The 18,323-nt window shown below is 55.4% G+C and overlaps 1 protein-coding gene across 4 annotated transcripts; it reads left to right on the top strand.

Moving 5' to 3' along the window:
* Positions 1-306: 306 nt before the first annotated feature.
* Positions 307-16,665, top strand: ROBO3 (roundabout guidance receptor 3). Of its 4 annotated transcripts, XM_055273595.2 has the most exons (28): positions 307-721; positions 3,933-4,259; positions 4,563-4,720; positions 5,151-5,271; positions 5,368-5,506; positions 5,803-5,930; positions 6,217-6,341; positions 7,584-7,755; positions 8,086-8,291; positions 8,512-8,593; positions 8,899-9,064; positions 9,272-9,438; positions 9,987-10,108; positions 10,300-10,525; positions 10,753-10,874; positions 11,143-11,314; positions 11,465-11,650; positions 12,365-12,388; positions 12,471-12,513; positions 12,723-12,862; positions 13,141-13,335; positions 13,502-13,640; positions 13,788-14,000; positions 14,402-14,553; positions 14,677-14,787; positions 14,999-15,160; positions 15,632-15,816; positions 16,438-16,665. In XM_055273595.2, the coding sequence occupies exons 1-28, from the start codon at positions 562-564 to the stop codon at positions 16,447-16,449; spliced, it is 4,155 nt and encodes a 1,384-aa protein (XP_055129570.1). In that variant the 5' UTR covers positions 307-561; the 3' UTR covers positions 16,450-16,665. The 4 variants fall into 4 exon arrangements, with proteins under 4 accessions (XP_055129570.1, XP_055129571.1, XP_055129572.1 ...); XM_055273597.2 differs by lacking the exons at positions 307-721; positions 3,933-4,259; positions 4,563-4,720; ... (12 more) ...; positions 11,143-11,314; positions 11,465-11,650 and adding an exon at positions 11,681-12,137; XM_055273596.2 differs by lacking the exons at positions 307-721; positions 3,933-4,259; positions 4,563-4,720; ... (12 more) ...; positions 11,143-11,314; positions 13,141-13,335 and having other exon boundaries at positions 11,495-11,650.
* The last annotated feature ends 1,658 nt before the right edge of the window (positions 16,666-18,323 follow it).

The following is an 18,323-nucleotide window of genomic DNA, read 5'->3' on the forward strand; positions in this document are numbered from 1 at the left end:
TTTGGCAGCAAGGAGCATTGGTTGCGCTTTGCCTCAGTTTCCAAAAGGTTCGGGAAAAGAGAGGACAGATTCCTATTCTAAAGTTGGGCAGAAGGGCAGAGTCCGACAGAGCCTCGTCCCTCATCTTGGGTGCTTTGAGAAAGAAGGGAAAATCTCTCGCTGCGTCCAGAACGGAACGCTGGGCTTGGGGTGCTGGGCGGGGACTCCAACTCGCGCGCTACGCTACTCGTGTCTCCTGCCCGGATAGTGACTGTAGCGGTAGGGGTGGGAGGGTAGAGGGAGGCGGATTAATCCCTTAATTACGCCGTGATCGGCGTGGCACCTGCTTTCTGCCTGCCCAGCTCCCGGGGGACTCCGGCACTGGGGGGTGGAGAGAAGGACGAGGGAAGGAGGAGGGCACGAAGAGGCACCGACCGTACCCAGGCGCACCGGCAGGAGAGCGGCACCGTGGCTGCCGCAGCGCGCAGAGGCTGTGGAGGGGCTTACGGCTCCCAGCCCACGGGTCTCAGACCCAGGGGCTGGGCCCCCAGCCCCCCGCCCCGATCCCAGCTGGGTCGAGCCATGCTGCGCTACCTGCTGAAAACGCTGCTGCAGATGAACTTGTTCGCGGACTCTCTGGCCGGAGATATCTCCAACTCCAGCGAGCTGCTCTTGGGCTTCAACTCCTCGCTGGCGGCGCTCAACCACACCCTGCTGCCTCCCGGCGATCCCTCTCTCAACGGTGAGACCCTGCCTCTTGGGGATATGGGATCCTGGGATGGGGATGAGGTGAGAGGGCGGCGTGGAAGGGAAGGAGAAGCGCTCCTGTCCCGAGGTCCAGGATTGAGTGGCGCCTCCCAGCGCCTCCCTGGGTTGTGGGGTCTAAGGGATAATTTGGAGCTTCGAGCGCCTGAGTGGGGGCACCCGCGGGAGGTCGAGGGCTTGGGAGAAGATGGCTACTGAGTCTTTTTACACCTCCTTCCCTTCTCCTACAACGCCCACCCCAGGTGAGAAGAACCGTTGCTGGTAACGGGCAGGGAAGTCCGAGCTCAGAAAGGCCTGGGCCCAGCGCAGCGAGGGCAGAGGAGGGGGCACGGTCTCCCGCCGGCCTAGGCCAAGGCGGGTCACTCGGTGACCCACCCAGGCAGCTGGTCTTCGGAACCCCGAAGTTTCCCAAGAACTCACTTAGGACCAGAGGAAGCCAAAATGCTGGATGTGTTTGCTGCGGAGGGGACAGGGGCTGCGATCATTTTAAGCAAACTTAGAAGTTTGTCTTTCAGCGGCGGCACTCTCAGCCGGCCCACCCCGGCAGAGCTGTGGCGGGCGGGCGGAGCTGGCGGCGAGGTCGTTACCGCTAATTACGGTGATTAATAAATGACTGGGACAGCGCGCTCTCCCCTAGCGCCGCGGGGAAGCTGCGGGAGCCGGCCGGCGCCAACCTGCGGAGAGGGCGGAGCGCGCCCCCTGCCTGCCGCACCGGGCGCTTTCGCGTGTGGTTCCCTCCAGGTGCACGCGGTCCCCATCCCTCTGCCTCGACCCATTCGAGTCTAGTGACGAGTACTGTGCTGGGGACTTGAAGGTGGAGAGAAAGGAGATCCAGGCAATATGTGTGTGTTTATGTGTGGGGCACATCAGGTGCTGAGGGAGGAGCCCCAGAGCCTCATTAGCATGGCCATTAGCTATTCATTAGGTTGCAGTCGAAGCATCTCCTGAGACCGGGAAGGATAGAGGGGGACATTCCAGGGAAAGGGCGCCTGCAGCTGTGTCTACAGGAATTAGGGGGAAAAGGCCGACCAGAAGGGTGTGGTCCGTATAGAAGGAGTGGGGAGAAAGACGATGGGGGAGGAGCCCGATTCTCCAACCTCTTGACCCTCCTAGATTCCCAGGAGGTTAAGCACAGATTCCTTCTCGCTGGCACCCCGCAGAGTCCCGCTTCTGCTCACCTAGCGCGTTTACAGAGTGTTTTCACCATACTTTGTCTCATCTAAGCTCGAAACTTAGTGAGGTACGTAAGGAAGGTGTTGACAGACTCATTTTGCCGCTGAGAAAATGCTTTATAGAGTGAATGGTGCCCTAATCGTCACAAAAGCAGCATGAAGCAAAACCTAGCGATAAGAGATCAGTCCGTTTCCATTACACCTGAGGGCTATACCAAGGGGAAAAAAGAATATTGGGGCCTGGTAGAATTTGATTCAGGTAGAGACTGTAGGAGACAAGATAAGGTGCATATGCTGGGAACACAAGCCCTTAAATAATGGCAGAGTAGTGACGTTTATCTCCCAAGGGCTTTACATACATTATGGTCTTAGAGCAACCCTATCACTGCTCCCACATCACAAATAAAGAAACTGAGACTGAGAGAAGTTAAATAATTTGCCCAAGTTCTTACAGCTAGGAAGCGTCAAAGTCTGAGATTCCAGCCCTGGTTGGTTCAACAGCAACACTTGAGCTCTCAATCACTCCAGTGTTGCTCACCACGGGGTGTTCCAAAATTGGGAATGGGAGGAGATGGAGGAGAAGAGACGGGTGAAAAGCAGAGATTTCCATTTGGAAGGGAGGAGATGGAGAAAATTACTGTCCCAAGTGGGACAGAAATCGATCTTCTTGACTCCAGGCAATTAAAATAAACCCAGGACAGCGCCAGCACGGGTCAGCCTGTCCAGCTTTGTCTACAACAGAACTTCTAAGAGGAGGGGTGGGAAATGAAACCCAATCTCACACGCGGGCTGGAAGCGGGAGGTTCCTGCAGATTTTGGAACAGGGTAGGAGGGGCGGGGGCAGGGGGCAGAACAGATGCTTGAAGTGGTCCCTAGTTATTTTACACCAGATTATTCAGGGCTGCAGTGGCACCTACTGGCCGCCACGGGTTACAAATCCACTTTTGTTGGCTGGACTAGGGGCTGAGAGTGCCGGAGTATAACAGGCTCGGGAATCCAAACCGTGCTGCAGAAGGCGAAACAGGCCAAATTCTGCAGGCCAAGTGACAGGTAGGACAGAATATGTGGATGAACTGATCGGAGTGAACAGGGGAAGTAGAGGAACATCAATCAGTAGAACTAGGGGCTGAGAGTGCCGGAGTAAAACAGGCTCGGGAATCCAAACCGTGCTGCAGAAGGCGAAACAGGCCAAAGTCTGCAGGCCAAGTGACAGGTAGGACAGAATATGTGGATGAACTGATCGGAGTGAACAGGGGAAGTAGAGGAACATCAATCAGTAGAATACTCTATTGGAAACTATGCACCTCTCAGGAAAAAGAGCCTTACTAACATTTCTACTGCTATTTGCGTTCAATTCATGTGACTTCACAGGACCCTTGAAATGAAGCGTGATTATCCGGGGTGTCAGTAAGAAGGACTCTGTGCCGACTCATAGAATCTAGGTTGACAACCCCTTCTAGTCCCGGCCCTATCACTCCCGTCTTGCCTTTCATAAGGGATCCCAAGCCAGTCCACATTCCCAATTTCACTGGGCCGGGACCTTGCAGAGGTCAATAACCAATTGTTGGCTCCAGTGCCCGGTTTATGGTCTTTCCCTGAGCAAGGACGACCCGTGAACCAGTGCAGGTGGGAGATGGAAACCACTGGCCAGGAGGCGAGGGAGCGGTCTACTCGCCGAGTGGTGGTTTAGCCACTCCCGCTTAAACTTGGCGGGAGAGGAGATGGCGGTCTCTAGGTGGTCCAGAAGGCCGGCCTAGAAGTTTGTGTCCCGATTCCTCTACTAACCGGCCTGTCTGGCCTGTCTGTAGGCATCGTCTTTTGAGACGAGGAACGCGGAACGTCTGCCAATAAGGAGATATTGGATCCTGCAGAGGGAGAGGGTAGGCAGGTGGGGACTGAGCTCCAGCAGAGAAGCATAGGAGATGGGACGACCAGAGGATTCTCTTTCCCTCTGGAGCCTCAATCTCTCCCCACAATTTCCCTGTCTGAAAGCTCTGCGCCACCCCCTGTCCCCAGGGTCAAGGGTAGGACCGGAGGACGCTATGCCCCGCATCGTGGAGCAGCCGCCAGATCTGCTGGTCTCCCGAGGCGAGCCCGCCACGCTGCCCTGCCGCGCTGAGGGCCGACCCCGACCCAACATTGAATGGTACAAGAACGGGGCTCGTGTGGCCACTGTGCGAGAGGATCCGCGTGCGCACCGCCTGTTGCTGCCCAGCGGCGCCCTCTTCTTCCCGCGTATCGTGCACGGGCGCCGCGCGCGGCCGGACGAAGGTGTCTACACTTGCGTGGCTCGCAACTACCTGGGGGCAGCAGCGAGCAGAAACGCCTCGCTGGAAGTGGCAGGTGAGCATCAGCTGGTTGCTTCCAGAGCCTGGGGTAGGCGGGAGGGCACTGGGCAATCAGACCCAGAACCAGCCCCAAAGGACCTCAGCCCACTCAGCATCCTCCTTTGGGACCGCGACCTTTGATCTCTAATGGCCACATCACGGCCAGAGAAGGAAGTGGATGTGACTCCAGGCTGATATTTTCTCACCTGGGAACGAATTCCAGTCTGCAGCGATCAGCCCCTTCCCGAGACAACACTTTCCTTGTGTCCTCAGCCAGTTATGTCACTCTACACCCTGCTTATTCTCTCCCCCCGCCCAGTCCTCCGCGATGATTTCCGGCAGTCTCCTGGAAACGTGGTGGTGGCAGTGGGGGAGCCAGCAGTACTGGAATGCGTGCCCCCCCGCGGCCACCCGGAGCCTTCCGTGTCCTGGAGGAAGGACGGTGCAAGACTCAAGGAAGAGGAAGGAAGGATCACGGTGAGGGCGGGATTATGACTGAGGACCCCACCAGGGGAGGGGACATAGGGTAGGGAGGTGACAAGGCTGGAGATTGAGATCAGGGCATTAGCTAACCAGAGACTAAGAGTCAGCTATACAGTGAGGGATAAGGAAGATGGAATTGGTATAAAAAAGGGGCGGGGCATGATGCCCCAGGAACTTCTCATTTGATATGTGGGTCAACTTCCTTGGTCTCCTTTATCAGCTTGCTGTGAGGATCAAATAAACTTTATACATGTGTATATACACATATATACACCATATATATATATAAATTATATATATTATATATAAATTATATATAATATATATAAATTTTATATTATATATAATTTATATATATAAATATATTTATATATATATGCTGTGATAGCTGAAATGGACCAAAGTTACCATTATAACGCTGCAGATCCGTGGAGGGAAGCTGATGATGTCACATACACTCAAGAGCGATGCAGGCATGTATGCGTGCGTGGCCTCCAACGTGGCGGGAGAACGGGAGAGTGCGGCAGCTGAAGTCATGGTACTGGGTAGGCACAAGGAATTTTGAAATTATGGGAACAGGTAGCCTGTAGAGTAAGTAGCCGTGCAGACACCCTGACTGTTCACTCACTATCACTCCATAGAGCGTCCCTCATTCCTGCGCAGACCAGTGAATCAGGTGGTCCTGGCTGATGCCCCTGTGAATTTCCTATGTGAGGTGAAGGGGGATCCCCCACCTCGTCTGCGCTGGCGCAAGGAGGATGGGGAACTGCCCACAGGCAGGTGAGAGGCCCCCTTCTGCCTGTAGGAAGACCCAATCTGATCAAGAGACTATTCTGCCCTAGAAAACTGGAAGACAGGCACATTCTCACTTGAGAGCACAGAGAAGTCTGTTCCCTAGAGCCTGTGGCCCCAGTCCTATCCAGTCCCCACCTCCACTGATGGGTCCCATGGGTAACCAGCTTCTGTCCCTGCTGGGTCCTGCCTGTCTTTATGTACCTTGACCCTGGTGTCTGTCCTGGGGGAGAGAAAGGGTCTGTAGCTGTGGCCAACCCAGCCTGGGGTGGGGAGTGGAGCAGGTATGAGATCCGGAGTGACCACAGCCTTTGGATTGGGCATGTGAGTGCCGAAGATGAGGGAACGTACACCTGTGTGGCGGAGAACAGTGTGGGCCGCGCTGAAGCATCTGGCTCCCTCAGTGTTCATGGTGAGGGCTGTACTTGGGACTGCCTGCAGCAGGAATGGTAGGAGGGGAGAAGGAGGATGGTTGGCAGGAGACTGAGGGAGAAAGGGCAGAGCAGGGCATGGGGGTGGGACACCTGAGACTTCTACAAGGAGTGGGAGGAGGAGAACGCTAAACAGGCCAGGAGGAAGAGATGGATTATCTGCTCCTATACACTTGAGCTCAGCTGGAGCTTCTCTCTCCTGTTCCCGCAGTCTCCTTTCTTAGTGCCTCTGACTCCCTGTTCCTTTTTCTCACCCTCCCTTCCCAGTCCCACCCCAGTTGGTGACCCAGCCCCAGGACCAGATGGCAGCTCCTGGAGAGAGTGTGGCTTTCCAGTGTGAGACCAAAGGAAACCCCCCACCTGCCATCTTCTGGCAGAAGGAGGGGAGTCAGGTGGGTGGCCATCTCCAAGGAGCTTCCCATCAGCCTTCCTCTGCAGCTCAGCCTCCCTCCCTCTAGATTCTGCAAACTTCTCTCTGCGGCTTCTGTTTTATCTTTGGGAGCCCCCAGAAACCCTTGCAGGTTATTTGAGAGGATTAAGTAAGATAATGAATATAAAAGGCCTGGAACACATTGGGACACTTTTTAATAAATTATAATAATACATTTAGATGGTGGAGAACAGTCCTGGATGGTAGTTTCTTAGAGAATCTTTCTGTTTTGGGCAAGGCTATCCTGAGGATGTAACAAATTCAGTTTATCTCTCCTCCTTTAGACCCCTTGGGCTTTGGCTTTGGACATAACACACTGCTCTGGAAACAGTATTGAACCAAAGCTGCTCAGGGTAGAAAAGTACTCGCTCTTCTATTCATAAGCGCCACAAGGGACTTTCACAAGGGAGAGCTCGCAGTCATCCCTTTTGAACCTTGCAAACAAATCTCAAAATCCAGAAGCAGAATGAACATTAACTGAAGTTACAACATAAAAAACTCTCTCTAAAGGAAGGGTAGGAATTTTGCTACTGGAAACAGGGTCAGTAAGATAAAATAAGTATGATGAGCTCCACTCTGCTGGAAAACAAGGCAACCTGCTACCTCATTCCAAATCGACAGCCACAATTTTCTAACATCTTTTCTAGCACCTGGGACTGCTGAATTCTAATTAGATTCTTACATGAATAAAAAGGGTGATGGTTAGTAGGGGTGAAGCAGGTGTTAGCCAGGGTCTCAGCATGGTGCCCTTTGTCCTGAGACCCAAACCTGCTTCCCTATTTAACCTAATGGATTATCTTCCATGGATCTATGTAATGACAACTGTTAAAGCAGGAAGAAGAGGAATGCGTTTACCACAACGCGTTAGAAGACTTTCATATGATTCCTTCATGTGATCTTGATAACTATCCTCTAGGAGTCAAATTTGGGAAATTGGGGCTCAGGCAGGTTAAACAGCTTGTTCAGGGTTTCCCAACTAGTAAGTCATGGAGCTGGGAAGTAGACTATGAAATTGTCTAATAAAATTCCATGATTTTTTTGTGAATAAATTTAACTACTTTGCCCAAGGTCACATCACTGCTGGAGACAGACAATGAACTAGAATCACAGGAATTCTCTGAATTTTGAGATTGACAGGAATGAGGACCTCTCCCTGCCCAGCCGCCTGCTCATTCCCTACCTTGGTTCCTTGCTGTGTCCCCAGGTCCTGCTTTTCCCCAGTCAGTCACTTCAGCCGACGGGGCGCTTCTCAGTGTCTCCAAGAGGCCAACTCAACATCACTGCAGTGCAGCGTGGGGATGCTGGGTACTACGTGTGCCAGGCTGTCAGTGTGGCTGGCAGCATCCTGGCCAAGGCCCTGCTGGAGATAAAAGGAGGTACGTGCCCATGGAGATAGGGCTGGATCCATGGCTTGGGACGAAATAATGGCCTAAAGTGATGTGTTTCTCTTGGAGTCTATATACTATGTCTGCAAGAGGAGAGGTGTGTTCCTGAGGCATGACCTTGAAGTTTGGAAACCAGCAGCAGAAGCCACTAATAATGGCTGGTCCTGGGCAGAGACTTCAGATGATTATCAAAGCCCCCTCTGATCACTGGAAGTTTCAGGGGCTGAGGGAGGGAGGGCGAAGGACCAGAGAATGAGGACAAGGGGCTGGCCGCGGGGCCTAAGCTCCTCCCCTGAGGTGCACACTTTCTTCCTCTCTCAGCCTCTTTGGATGGGCTGCCTCCTGTAATCCTCCAGGGACCAGCCAATCAGACGCTGGTGCTTGGCTCCTCTGTGTGGCTGCCATGCAAAGTGACTGGGAACCCTCAACCCAGTGTCCGATGGAAGAAGGATGGGCAGTGGCTGCAGGGGGATGACCTCCAGTTCAAGACAATGGCCAACGGTACCCTGTACATCACCAACGTGCAGGTGAGTGTCACCCCTGGGGCCCTAGCAGCTGAGAATAGCTATCTGCTCCACGTTCCTTACACAAGTAAGTACTCACTGGGCCTGTAGCCCCATCTTTACCCCTCTGTTCTCTCAGAGCACCCATTGTCCAACATCTTCCCATCCTTCTGCTACCAGCCTCCACCCCCTCACTGGATCTTGCTCCACTCTCAGTTTGCCAGTGCTCTGCCCTCTCTTACAGGAGATGGACATGGGCTTCTACAGCTGCGTTGCCAAGAGTTCCATAGGGGAAGCCATGTGGAGTGGCTGGCTTAAGATGCGGGGTGAGTTTTTTCTTTCTTCCCTTATTTTGATAATACCTTCCTCCAAACCTGCTTCAACAGGTAGTCAATACCTCCTCAAACTCTGGGATTAACTTTATGTCACAAATGCCATGGTTACAGCGGTGAGGATGAGGAGGACAGTAGTGGTGCCCGTGGGAGGCAGATGTGAGTAGGGGTTCATACGCTATAGCCCACTCTGACCATCACCACTGCTCAGAGCTCCATAGCTCCCCTGGGAAGGAGACAGGTTACACTAGGATTATCCTTTCCCTATCTTTCTACTTAAAGATTATCTCCCACTGCAGAAGACTGGGGAGTATCACCAGATCCCCCTACGGAGCCCAGTACCCCTCCTGGGGCTCCCTCTCAGCCAGTGGCCACTGAGATCACCAAGAACAGCATTACCCTGACCTGGAAGCCCAACCCACAGACTGGGGCTGCAGTCACGTCTTATGTGATAGAGGCCTTCAGGTATGGAGAAAGTTTTCAATGCAAACCTGGAGAGTTAAAAGGAGGGGATCCTATGCCCTTAGGGTCTTTGCTATTGTGAGGCAGGATTCTCCAGTACCCTCTCCCAAGGGGAAGACATAATGGTGGTTCATAGAGAGTGGATGAGATGGAGTAGGCAGGTTGGGAGTTCCTGGCTTAGAAAACCCTATCATCTCCTTCTTCTTGTAGCCCAGCAGCTGGCAACACGTGGCGTACTGTGGCAGATGGCGTGCAGCTGGAGACACACACAGTCAGCGGTCTGCAGCCCAATACCATCTACCTGTTTCTGGTTCGAGCAGTGGGAGCCTGGGGCCTCAGTGAGCCCAGCCCCGTCTCTGAGCCTGTCCGTACACAGGGTAAGTTCAGAGTCCCTGGGCTCATGAGCATGAAATGTAACATCGTAGAGCATCCCCCTCCCCCCAAACCATGACACCATGGCAGTTCATAAAGTTCTTTCCTGCTATGCCAGGTCTATACTAGTGGCCCGGCCCGGAATAGGAGATCACCTTTGCCTCTCATAGATGAGACAAGGGAGGAGGAAGGCAGGGAGAGGGGAGGAGGGAAGAAGGAAAGAGAAAGAGGTAGTCATTCATTTTGGCAGCTTCTGACTTCTGAGCCTTTTACCCATATATAATATAGATTATTAAGACTAGAAGGGACCATGGAGGGGCCATCTTCATCTTAGAGATGAGGAACTGAGGCCTGTAAAGGATGCATGTGTAGTTATGCTAGCTGGACACCGAGGCCCACATCTGGAAGCTATTTACCTGACCAGTCCCCTCCTGACCATGGGGTGTGCTCTGGAGTACTAAGCGGAGCAGGGCAGAGGTAGGACAGGAGCACGCTCTCAGCCCTATCTCCCTGTCCCTGGTGGCCTCTGCTGAGTGGGTTCTTTGGTCAACAGATAGCAGCCCCTCTAGGCCAGTGGAGGACCCATGGAGAGGCCAGCAGGGACTGGCAGAAGTGGCTGTGCGCCTGCAGGAGCCCAAAGTCCTGGGACCCCAGACCCTGCAGGTGTCCTGGACTGTGAGTGTGGTATGGGGAGGAGATTCAGGGTGGGGATGATTATGAGGCACATGAGGGCCTCCAAGAGTGAGTATGGGAGAGTGGGAGGTGAGTGGCTGGGGAAGGCGGCATGAGTGGAGGAGGGGCTGGGCCTGGAGGGCCTGTATGGCCCCAGCCTCCCCCTCTGGTGTGCCTTGTCCTGTCTTCCACAGGTGGATGGCCCAGTCCAGCTGGTGCGAGGTTTCCGGGTGTCTTGGAGGGTAGCAGGCCCTGAGGGAGGAAGCTGGACAATGTTGGACCTACAGTCCCCAAGCCAGCAAAGTACTGTGCTAAGAGGACTCCCTCCAGGGACCCAAATCCAGATCAAGGTGCAAGCCCAAGGCCAGGAGGGGCTGGGGGCTGAAAGCCTCTCTGTGACCAGGAGCATTCCTGAGGACGGTAAGGAGGGCCACTGAACAGATGGATGGACAAGAGGGAAGAAGGGGTGGGGGTGGAGGTGGAGGGGGGTTGAAAATTTGCAGGAGGAGAGCAGGGTGAGTGGGTGGGAAGGAGGAATGGCTCTCAGTTCCCTAAGATGTTAGAACAGGGAGGGGGAATGTTGGGGCAGGAGGGGCAGCTTGCAGTGACTGTCTGTGTCCTTCTTACCATGCTCCACCCTGGCCCAGCCCCCAGTGGCCCCCCCCAGGGAGTGGTGGTGGCCTTGGGGGGTGATGGCAACAACAGTATCACTGTGTCCTGGGAACCTCCACTCCCCTCCCAGCAAAATGGGGTCATCACGGAATACCAGGTAGAGGGATTGAGAAGGGACTGGATGGGAGGGCCGGGCCGGGAGGGAGAGGGAGGACCTAGTGGCTAGAATTAGGGTGGAGGAAATCTACTATAGGTTTGGCTTTAAGGTTGGGGATGAGTTTAGGGGAGAAGAGAGAGGTTTCCAAGTGTTGTTTCCAGGTTGAATTACATCTGTCTAAGGCTTCTCTACCATTTGGAGCCTTAAGCTTCCCGGTGAGGCTAAGAATCCCATTTCTGACTCTAAATCCGGGACTCGGCCTCCCTAGATCTGGTGCCTGGGCAATGAGAGCCGCTTTCACCTCAATCGGTCTGCAGCAGGCTGGGCACGCTCCGCAATGCTCCGAGGACTGGTGCCCGGTCTCCTCTATAGAACCCTGGTGGCGGCGGCCACCAGCGCAGGCGTGGGCGTGCCCAGTGCCCCGCTGCTGGTGCAGCTGCGTGAGTCCACCCAAGGGCAGTGCTGGGGATCTTGGCGGGGACGGGGCAAGCCCCCCGCTGGGGTAGCTGTGCCTGCCGGGTCGGGAATGACCCTTTCCCAGTTCCAGGGTTTCGGGCCCCTCCTCCCCTCACCTCTCTGACCCCTCACAGCGTCCCCGCCGGACCTGGAGCCCGGGCTGGAGGCGGGCGCGGGGCTGGCGGAGCGGCTTGCGCGGGTGCTGCGGGAGCCCGCCTTCCTCGCGGGCAGCGGCGCCTCCTGCGGGGCGCTGCTGCTCGGACTCTGCGTCGCCCTCTACCGGCGCCGGAAACAGCGCAAAGAGCTCAGCCACTACACGGGTGAGCGCCCGGCCTCGGAGCGGACGGAGCCGGGAAGGAGCCAGGCGGGCCATTGGGAGGGGCAGGGGCTTAGCCGCTGGCGAGTGAGGACCGGGTTGGGAGGAAGGGGTCGCACCTGGAGTTCAGCCTCTTGGGTAGGGGCGGGATACGCAGGGCGGCTCGAGGAGCTGCCAGGACTGGGGAGGGCTGCGGGCCAAGACGGGGCGGGATCTGGATCTGGGGAGGAGGGATGACGTTTGCCCCTAAGACGCCGCGAGGAGGCCAGGCTTTGCGACCATCTCCATAAAGAAGGGGCAAGTTCGAGGACGGAAAGCCCACTCCAAGGGCGGGGGGCGGGGCCTGGCAAGAGGGGGTGTGGCCAGGATCCCAGGCAGTAAATTGTGAGGCGGGGTCTGGATGGAAAGGCTGGGCCCGCTGAAAGAAGGCGACCCGAGTTCTGCTACTTCCTAGTAAGGGACGTCTCTGGAGAGATTCTGAGGTGTCTGAGGTCAGTGGTTTTCAGTCTTGGTTGGCTATACATAGGAATCACTTGGGGAGCTTGAGAAAAATACCGATACCTGAGTCCCACCCCCGAGAAATTCTGATGAAATGGGTCAGGGTGCAGCCTGAGTGGTGGAACTGGGACCGGGGCCAAGGATTGGACAAGTATAGGGGTATTTCTGACCCTTCTCCTTATTTCACCTCTTCTTTCTCCCACGGGTTCCTTTCTGGAAGCCTCTTTTGCCTACACACCGGCAGGTAAGCCATCTCTGCCCCAGTGGGGTTCAGACCCCCCAGGACTGGCCCTTCTCTCACTCATTCGCCCCCTCATTTTCCCCAGTGTCCTTCCCGCACTCAGAGGGCCTCTCTGGAGCCAGTTCCAGGTAATTCTCTTAGCCCATTTCCTCAGGATGACCTCCACCGAGAGGCCACTCTTCTTCCGCCCCGCTGCCGCCCCAGGTGGAGGGAGTATGGCCACCTCCCACCCCAACACCACCGCCACTGTCCCGCAACTCCCGAATATCGCCACCTCCCTTTCCTTTGCTGGCCTCTTCAGGCTTTCCTTCCCCAACGCTCACCTGCTCTCCCTCAGGCCGCCCATGGGCCTTGGCCCCGCCCCCTACCCATGGCTGGCAGATTCGTGGCCCCACCCATCTCGAAGCCCCTCGGCTCAGGAACCCAGGGGAAGCTGCTGCCCCAGCAATCCTGACCCGGACGACAGATATTACAATGGTGAGGAGTTCTCATTCCCTCACCTGGCTTCAGCGCACTTCTCCCGACCTACTGGGGCAAACTGAAGGGCGCCCGGGAGCCCGGTCTCTCTGAGGTTGGTCAGTCCCTGGGGAGGATGTGAGCTGGGGAAGCCTCTCTGACCTACCTCCACCCTGGTTTAGGATGTAAGGCTTGTGTGGGGGAAGAAGTTGATCCCGTGGGATTTCCCGTTGTCTTCCATTCTGTTGTCCTCTATTTTTCTGTCTCTGCTCCCGGGCCTGCCTCTCTCTTCTCTGCAGAAGCAGGAATCTCCCTGTATCTGGCTCAGACGGCCCGGGGCACGGCCGCCCCTGGCGAGGGTCCTGTCTATAGCACCATTGACCCAGCGGGGGAGGAGCTGCAGACCTTCCATGCGGGCTTCCCCCAACATCCCTCAGGAGATCTGGGTCCCTGGAGCCAGTACGCTCCTCCAGAGTGGAGCCAGGGGGACAGTGGTATGACTCCAACTCCTGAAACCCCGTTTAGCTCTGACCAGGGTATCCCCAAAGAGGATCCTCCTCCCTGACCCTCTGGCACCTAGCATGGCACTTCCTTCTGACCTGTCTCATCTCTGGCTCTTTCCTGCCTGTTCTCCGGGTGTCCCCATCCTATTCTCCTCAGGAGCCAAGGGAGGCAAAGTGAAGCTTCTGGGGAAAGCTGTGCAGATGCCCTCTCTGAACTGGCCAGAAGCCCTGCCCCCACCTCCTCCTTCTTGTGAACTGAGCTGCCTAGAGGGGCCCGAGGAGGAGCTGGAGGGCAGGTAGGGATGCTCCCTGCTTCCAGGCCCACACACCTGCGGCCAGACCATGGGCTACTGGGGAGGAAGGGGAGGGGGCAGCAGGAAGGCCAACGGGAAGGTATGGAAGCAACTGAGCCCTTTCCTTCTCTCCTGCCTCTTTGACCCCAGCTCAGAGCCAGAGGAGTGGTGCCCGCCAATGCCTGAGAGAGGTCACCTGACAGAGCCCAGCTCCAGTGGGGGGTGCCTTGTCACTCCATCCCGAAGGGAAACCCCCTCTCCCACGCCTTCCTATGGACAGCAGTCCACAGCCACTCTTACGCCCTCACCTCCTGACCCTCCCCAGCCCCCAACTGACATGCCCCATCTCCATCAGATGCCCAGGTAGGGAGGTATATAGTACCTTACTCATTGCAAGCCCTCTATACATATCTACTCAGTAGATGACTGGGTGGGTGGATGGATGGATGGATGAATGGATGGATGGATCTGGGGTACAGAGGTCTCAGGGCTGTGTCAGGGTGGAAGTGTAATTTGGGCAGGAATATGGAGGCTGACAAGATCTCTCATGCCCATCAGACTGCCTCTCGCTGGAGTGGTCAGCACGCTTCCTGAGACATTTCAGATATGGCTCTCTTCATGCTTCTCTAGCTTGGGAGGACTTATGGGTGGACGGGTTGTGTCTTGCTTATCTGTTAGGCTGAGTGTCTAGCACAGTGCCGGGCACATAGTAGGCATTCAGTTTTTGTGGAGGGAACAGATGCTGAGGCTTCCTGTCATTGCAGGAGGGTGCCCCTTGGGCCGAGTTCCCCTCTCAGTGTATCCCAGCCCACGCTGGGCATCCGTGAAGTGAGGCCTGCTGGCTTGGGTGCTGGCCCTGCAGCCTCACCCCACCTCAGCCCCAGTCCTGCCCCTAGCACAGCCAGCAGTGCCCCAGGTAAGTCACTACAACCTCCTTTTGCCCCCTGGCTCCCTCCAGTGCTTGCTTCCCCTTCACCCTTAGGCCTCTTTCCTGATCTTTGCCCTTACCTGTTCCTCTTCCCGTCTCCTAACGCTACAGGAAGAACCTGGCAGGGGAATGGGGAGATGACTCCCCCACTTCAAGGACCCCCTGCTCGATTCCGGAAGAAACCCAAGGCTCTTGCCTACAGGAGGGAGAACAGTCCTGGGGGTGAGGGGGGATGCACCTGGGAGATGGTGACAGTAGTGGTGGGGGGACAGGCAGGAAACCAAGGGTGCACTCTGGGGGCTGGAGGAGGGAAGAGGTGAACCCCAATCTTGGGCTGTTCATTGGCAGCCTCCTGGTGCCAGGGAATGCAGGTGAGAGAAAGATTAGTGACAGGAGTGGCAGGAGCCTCCGCTGAAAACAGCTCCCTCCCCAGACTTGCCCCCACCCCCCTTGCCACCGCCGGAGGAAGAGGTGAGCTGGACCCTAGAGCTGAGGGCAGCAGGCAGCATGTCCTCCCTGGAGCGCGAGCGCAGCGGGGAGAGGAAAGCGGTACAGGCTGTGCCTCTGGCAGCCCAGCGGGGGCTCCACCCGGATGGTAAGCACGGCCAGGGCAGGCAGGAGGGCTGCTGCCACAGGAGACTGCGGGCTTTGGGACTGGGGGCTGATAGTAGATCAGCTCAGCCCTCCCTTTAGGTAGGTTCATGCATTTGATCCACATCAAACTCCCCTGTCTCTCTAGCTCTCTCTGAGCACAATCCCCTGAAGTCCCAAGTTGTGTTCATTCCCAGGATGGAAGCCCAGATGAGAGGACTGGGCTCTAGGTGCTCTGTCCCCGCTCCCCACAAGGCTCCCTCTGATTGGGAGCTCCCCCTCAGCGTTCTGAGCACCCGTGATGTCAAGGCCATGTGCCGGTCATTCTGCTGCTCCTCAGCCCCAGGCTGGCTGAGCCCTGTGCCTGCCCTTCATCTTCTTCCAGAGCCGAGCTTGTGGTCAGGGTGGCAGGGTGGGTGACAGGGAAGTTCTGCTTCCTGCCTGCACCTGGCTGCCCTTCCCTCTTGTGCTGCAGAAGAGGCCTGGCTCCCGTACAGCAGACCAAGCTTCCTGTCCCGGGGCCAGGGCACCAGCACGTGTTCCACGGCTGGCAGCAACTCTTCTAGGGGCTCCAGCAGCTCTAGGGGCTCCCGGGGCCCTGGCCGGAGCCGGAGTCAGAGCCGGAGCCAGAGCCAAAGGCCAGGACAGAAACGCCGAGAGGTAGGGGCTATAGATTGCAAAGAAATGAGGGCAGAGGACTAGGGAAGGGTGGAGCAAGGGGTCATGGAAAACAGGAAGGTGGGCAAGGGCTTGTGGAGGAGTGTCAAAAGGAGGGGATCAAGAGAGGGAGGGGGAGGGAGGAATCCTGTAGAAGTGACAAGGGGACTGAGCGTGGTGGCTCATGCCTGTAATCCCAGCACTTTGGGAGACCGAGGTGGGCGGATCCCTTGAGCTCAGGAGTTTGAGACTAGCCTGGGCAATATGGTGAAATCCCATCTCTACAAAAAATACAAAATTAGCTGGGCGTGGTGGTGTGCTCCTGTAGTCCCAGCTACTCAGGAGGCTTGAGGTGGGAAGACAGCTTGAGCCTGGGAGGTCAAGGCTGCAGTGAGCCATGATCACACCACTGCTCTCCAGTCTGGGCGACAGAGTGAGACTCTGTCTCAAACAAACAAACAAACAAAACAAATGACAAGGGGTGAGGACAAGAAGACACATAATAGAGGAGCCTGGGCTCATCGTAGGAGAACTGGGTTAGGAGAGAGAAAGCCTGAACCCTTCCTGGACTTGTTTGCCCTGGGCCAGGGTTTTACAAAACATCATCTCTCTCTCTCTCCCTAGGAACCAAGATGACCCTTGTTGGGGCATTGAGAATATCAGGAGTGCCACAGGGAAGGGGAGTGGGGATGTCTTTTCCCTCCCAGCAGTGATGAGTGAGGCCAGCTGAAGCCCATTGGTTTCCACGATTTCAATCGGCTGAGAAGGCAGAGAGCTAGCTCCTCCCTTTCTTTCTCTTTCTACCTGAGACTTGTTTATAAAAAACAAAACAATAAAAAGAGTCTGATCAGAGCCTGGGGCCCTGTCTGTCTGGTTCTGTGCAGAAGGTTGGGAAGAAGGGGACTGCAGGGTCCTGTATATCAACGCACACTGGTAGCTTCTGCTTCCCTTTCCACTCCGTCAAAAGCACTAAGCGAGGTCAGGCACAATGGCTCACACTTGTAATCCCAGCACTTTAGGAGGCTGAGGCAGGAGGAGCACTTGAGCCCAGGAGTTTGAGACCAGCCTGGCCAACCTAGCACACACCACACACACACACACACAAATAAAATAAATAAAAAATTAGCCAGGTATGGTTGTGTGCACCTGTCATCCTATCTGCTTGCGAAGCGGAGGCAGTAGTATTGCCTGAACCCAGGTGTTGGAGGTTATAGTGAGCTATGATTGTGCCACTGGACTTCATCCTGGGTGACAGAGTGAGACCCTATTTCCAAAACAAACAAACAAAAAACCGAAAAAACACTAGGTGGGGACTGTACTGTCCTGCTTCTTAAAGGAGTAAGAAGCTCACTGTCCCTGAGTTACAACCATAGAGACTTTCCAAATGCCCAGTAATAAGACACATGTTCCACCTTTGGAAGGTCAAGCCAGGCCCTTCTTTAGTGCCCTCCTCTGGGATCTGTCTACTTTCCCACAAGAAAATACACCCTTCACAAAAAATTATTTTGAAACACTCAAAAGGAGGAGTTTATGGGAGAAACCCCAGGCAAGAAGGAAGAGCATGCTGTTTCAAACCCTCTGACTCCATCACAGAGGGTACGTGCAAATGGGCACCTCTTGGTGGGCCCAGATGTGATTGGGTTGACGGCACAGAACTGTTAAGACTTTTTTTGTGGTAATGCCATGGTCCTCGTCACCTCCTGCCCCACATCCCGTGTGCTCACTGGTGACCTGAGGTTTTGTTCCTTCTCGCTTGCTCCACCCTTGACTCAGTGACTTCCCTGGACTCTCTGGGCTTGGCAGCTGCCCTCCAGTCCCAGGCCCTGACCTTGTCTGCCCCTTTGACCTATGAGTGTACAAATCTCTCTTTCCCTTTCAGTCTGGCAAACAGGGTTGGAATATTTTCAAAAGGAATTTTACCAGGAAGCTAAAAAAAAAACCAAAACAACCTCCTCCCCGCAAATGCCACAAAATCCAGATAAGGAAAAGTAAATACAGAGGAACAGATGTGTATGTGGAATACTGATTCTTCCTCCTGAGATCACAAAAATCTGGCCCAGACTGTCCTGATTAATGTGGTTCAGGAATCCCCCAGTCCCCATGGTCCTGCCTCATTCAGCCTCTCAACTTCCAGTGGCCTCCAAGTAGAGCTGCTGGGTTTGAGGGATGAGCACCCTCTTTTAGGCTCTGCTTCCTGCGGCCCTGTCATACTCTGTAGCATCCCCTCCACCAACTTGTGGATTCTGCCCCCGACCTTTCCTGCCAAGGGAGGAAGACGCAGGCCTGCCTACCCTCCAGCGCCTCCTGTGGCTCAGGCCCTGGAAGTCCTGCTTCGAGGTTCATCTCTCTGTTCTGTTTTTTTCTTTGAAGGGTGTTCCCAAGCCAACCGTGACAGGTGGTTCTACCTTTTGTGGAGTTTAGCCACTTTGTCTATTTTAAGAAACCATCTGGGACTGCTGAAAGCAGTTGTCTCCTCAGGATGGGTGAAATCAAGGGGTTAATTTGATCAA

The sequence above is a fragment of the Symphalangus syndactylus genome, chromosome 3 (genome assembly GCF_028878055.3).
Source record: "Symphalangus syndactylus isolate Jambi chromosome 3, NHGRI_mSymSyn1-v2.1_pri, whole genome shotgun sequence".
Taxonomy (NCBI): domain Eukaryota; kingdom Metazoa; phylum Chordata; class Mammalia; order Primates; family Hylobatidae; genus Symphalangus; species Symphalangus syndactylus.

Excerpts from the sequence above, each read along its gene's own strand:
- ROBO3 (XM_055273595.2), top strand. The coding sequence starts at position 562 with ATGCTGCGCTACCTGCTGAAAACGCTGCTGCAGATGAACTTGTTCGCG. Across the intron at positions 722-3,932 it reads CGGCGATCCCTCTCTCAACG|GGTCAAGGGTAGGACCGGAG; the intron begins GTGAGACCCTGC and ends CCCTGTCCCCAG. Across the intron at positions 11,651-12,364 it reads AGAGCTCAGCCACTACACGG|CCTCTTTTGCCTACACACCG; the intron begins GTGAGCGCCCGG and ends CCTTTCTGGAAG.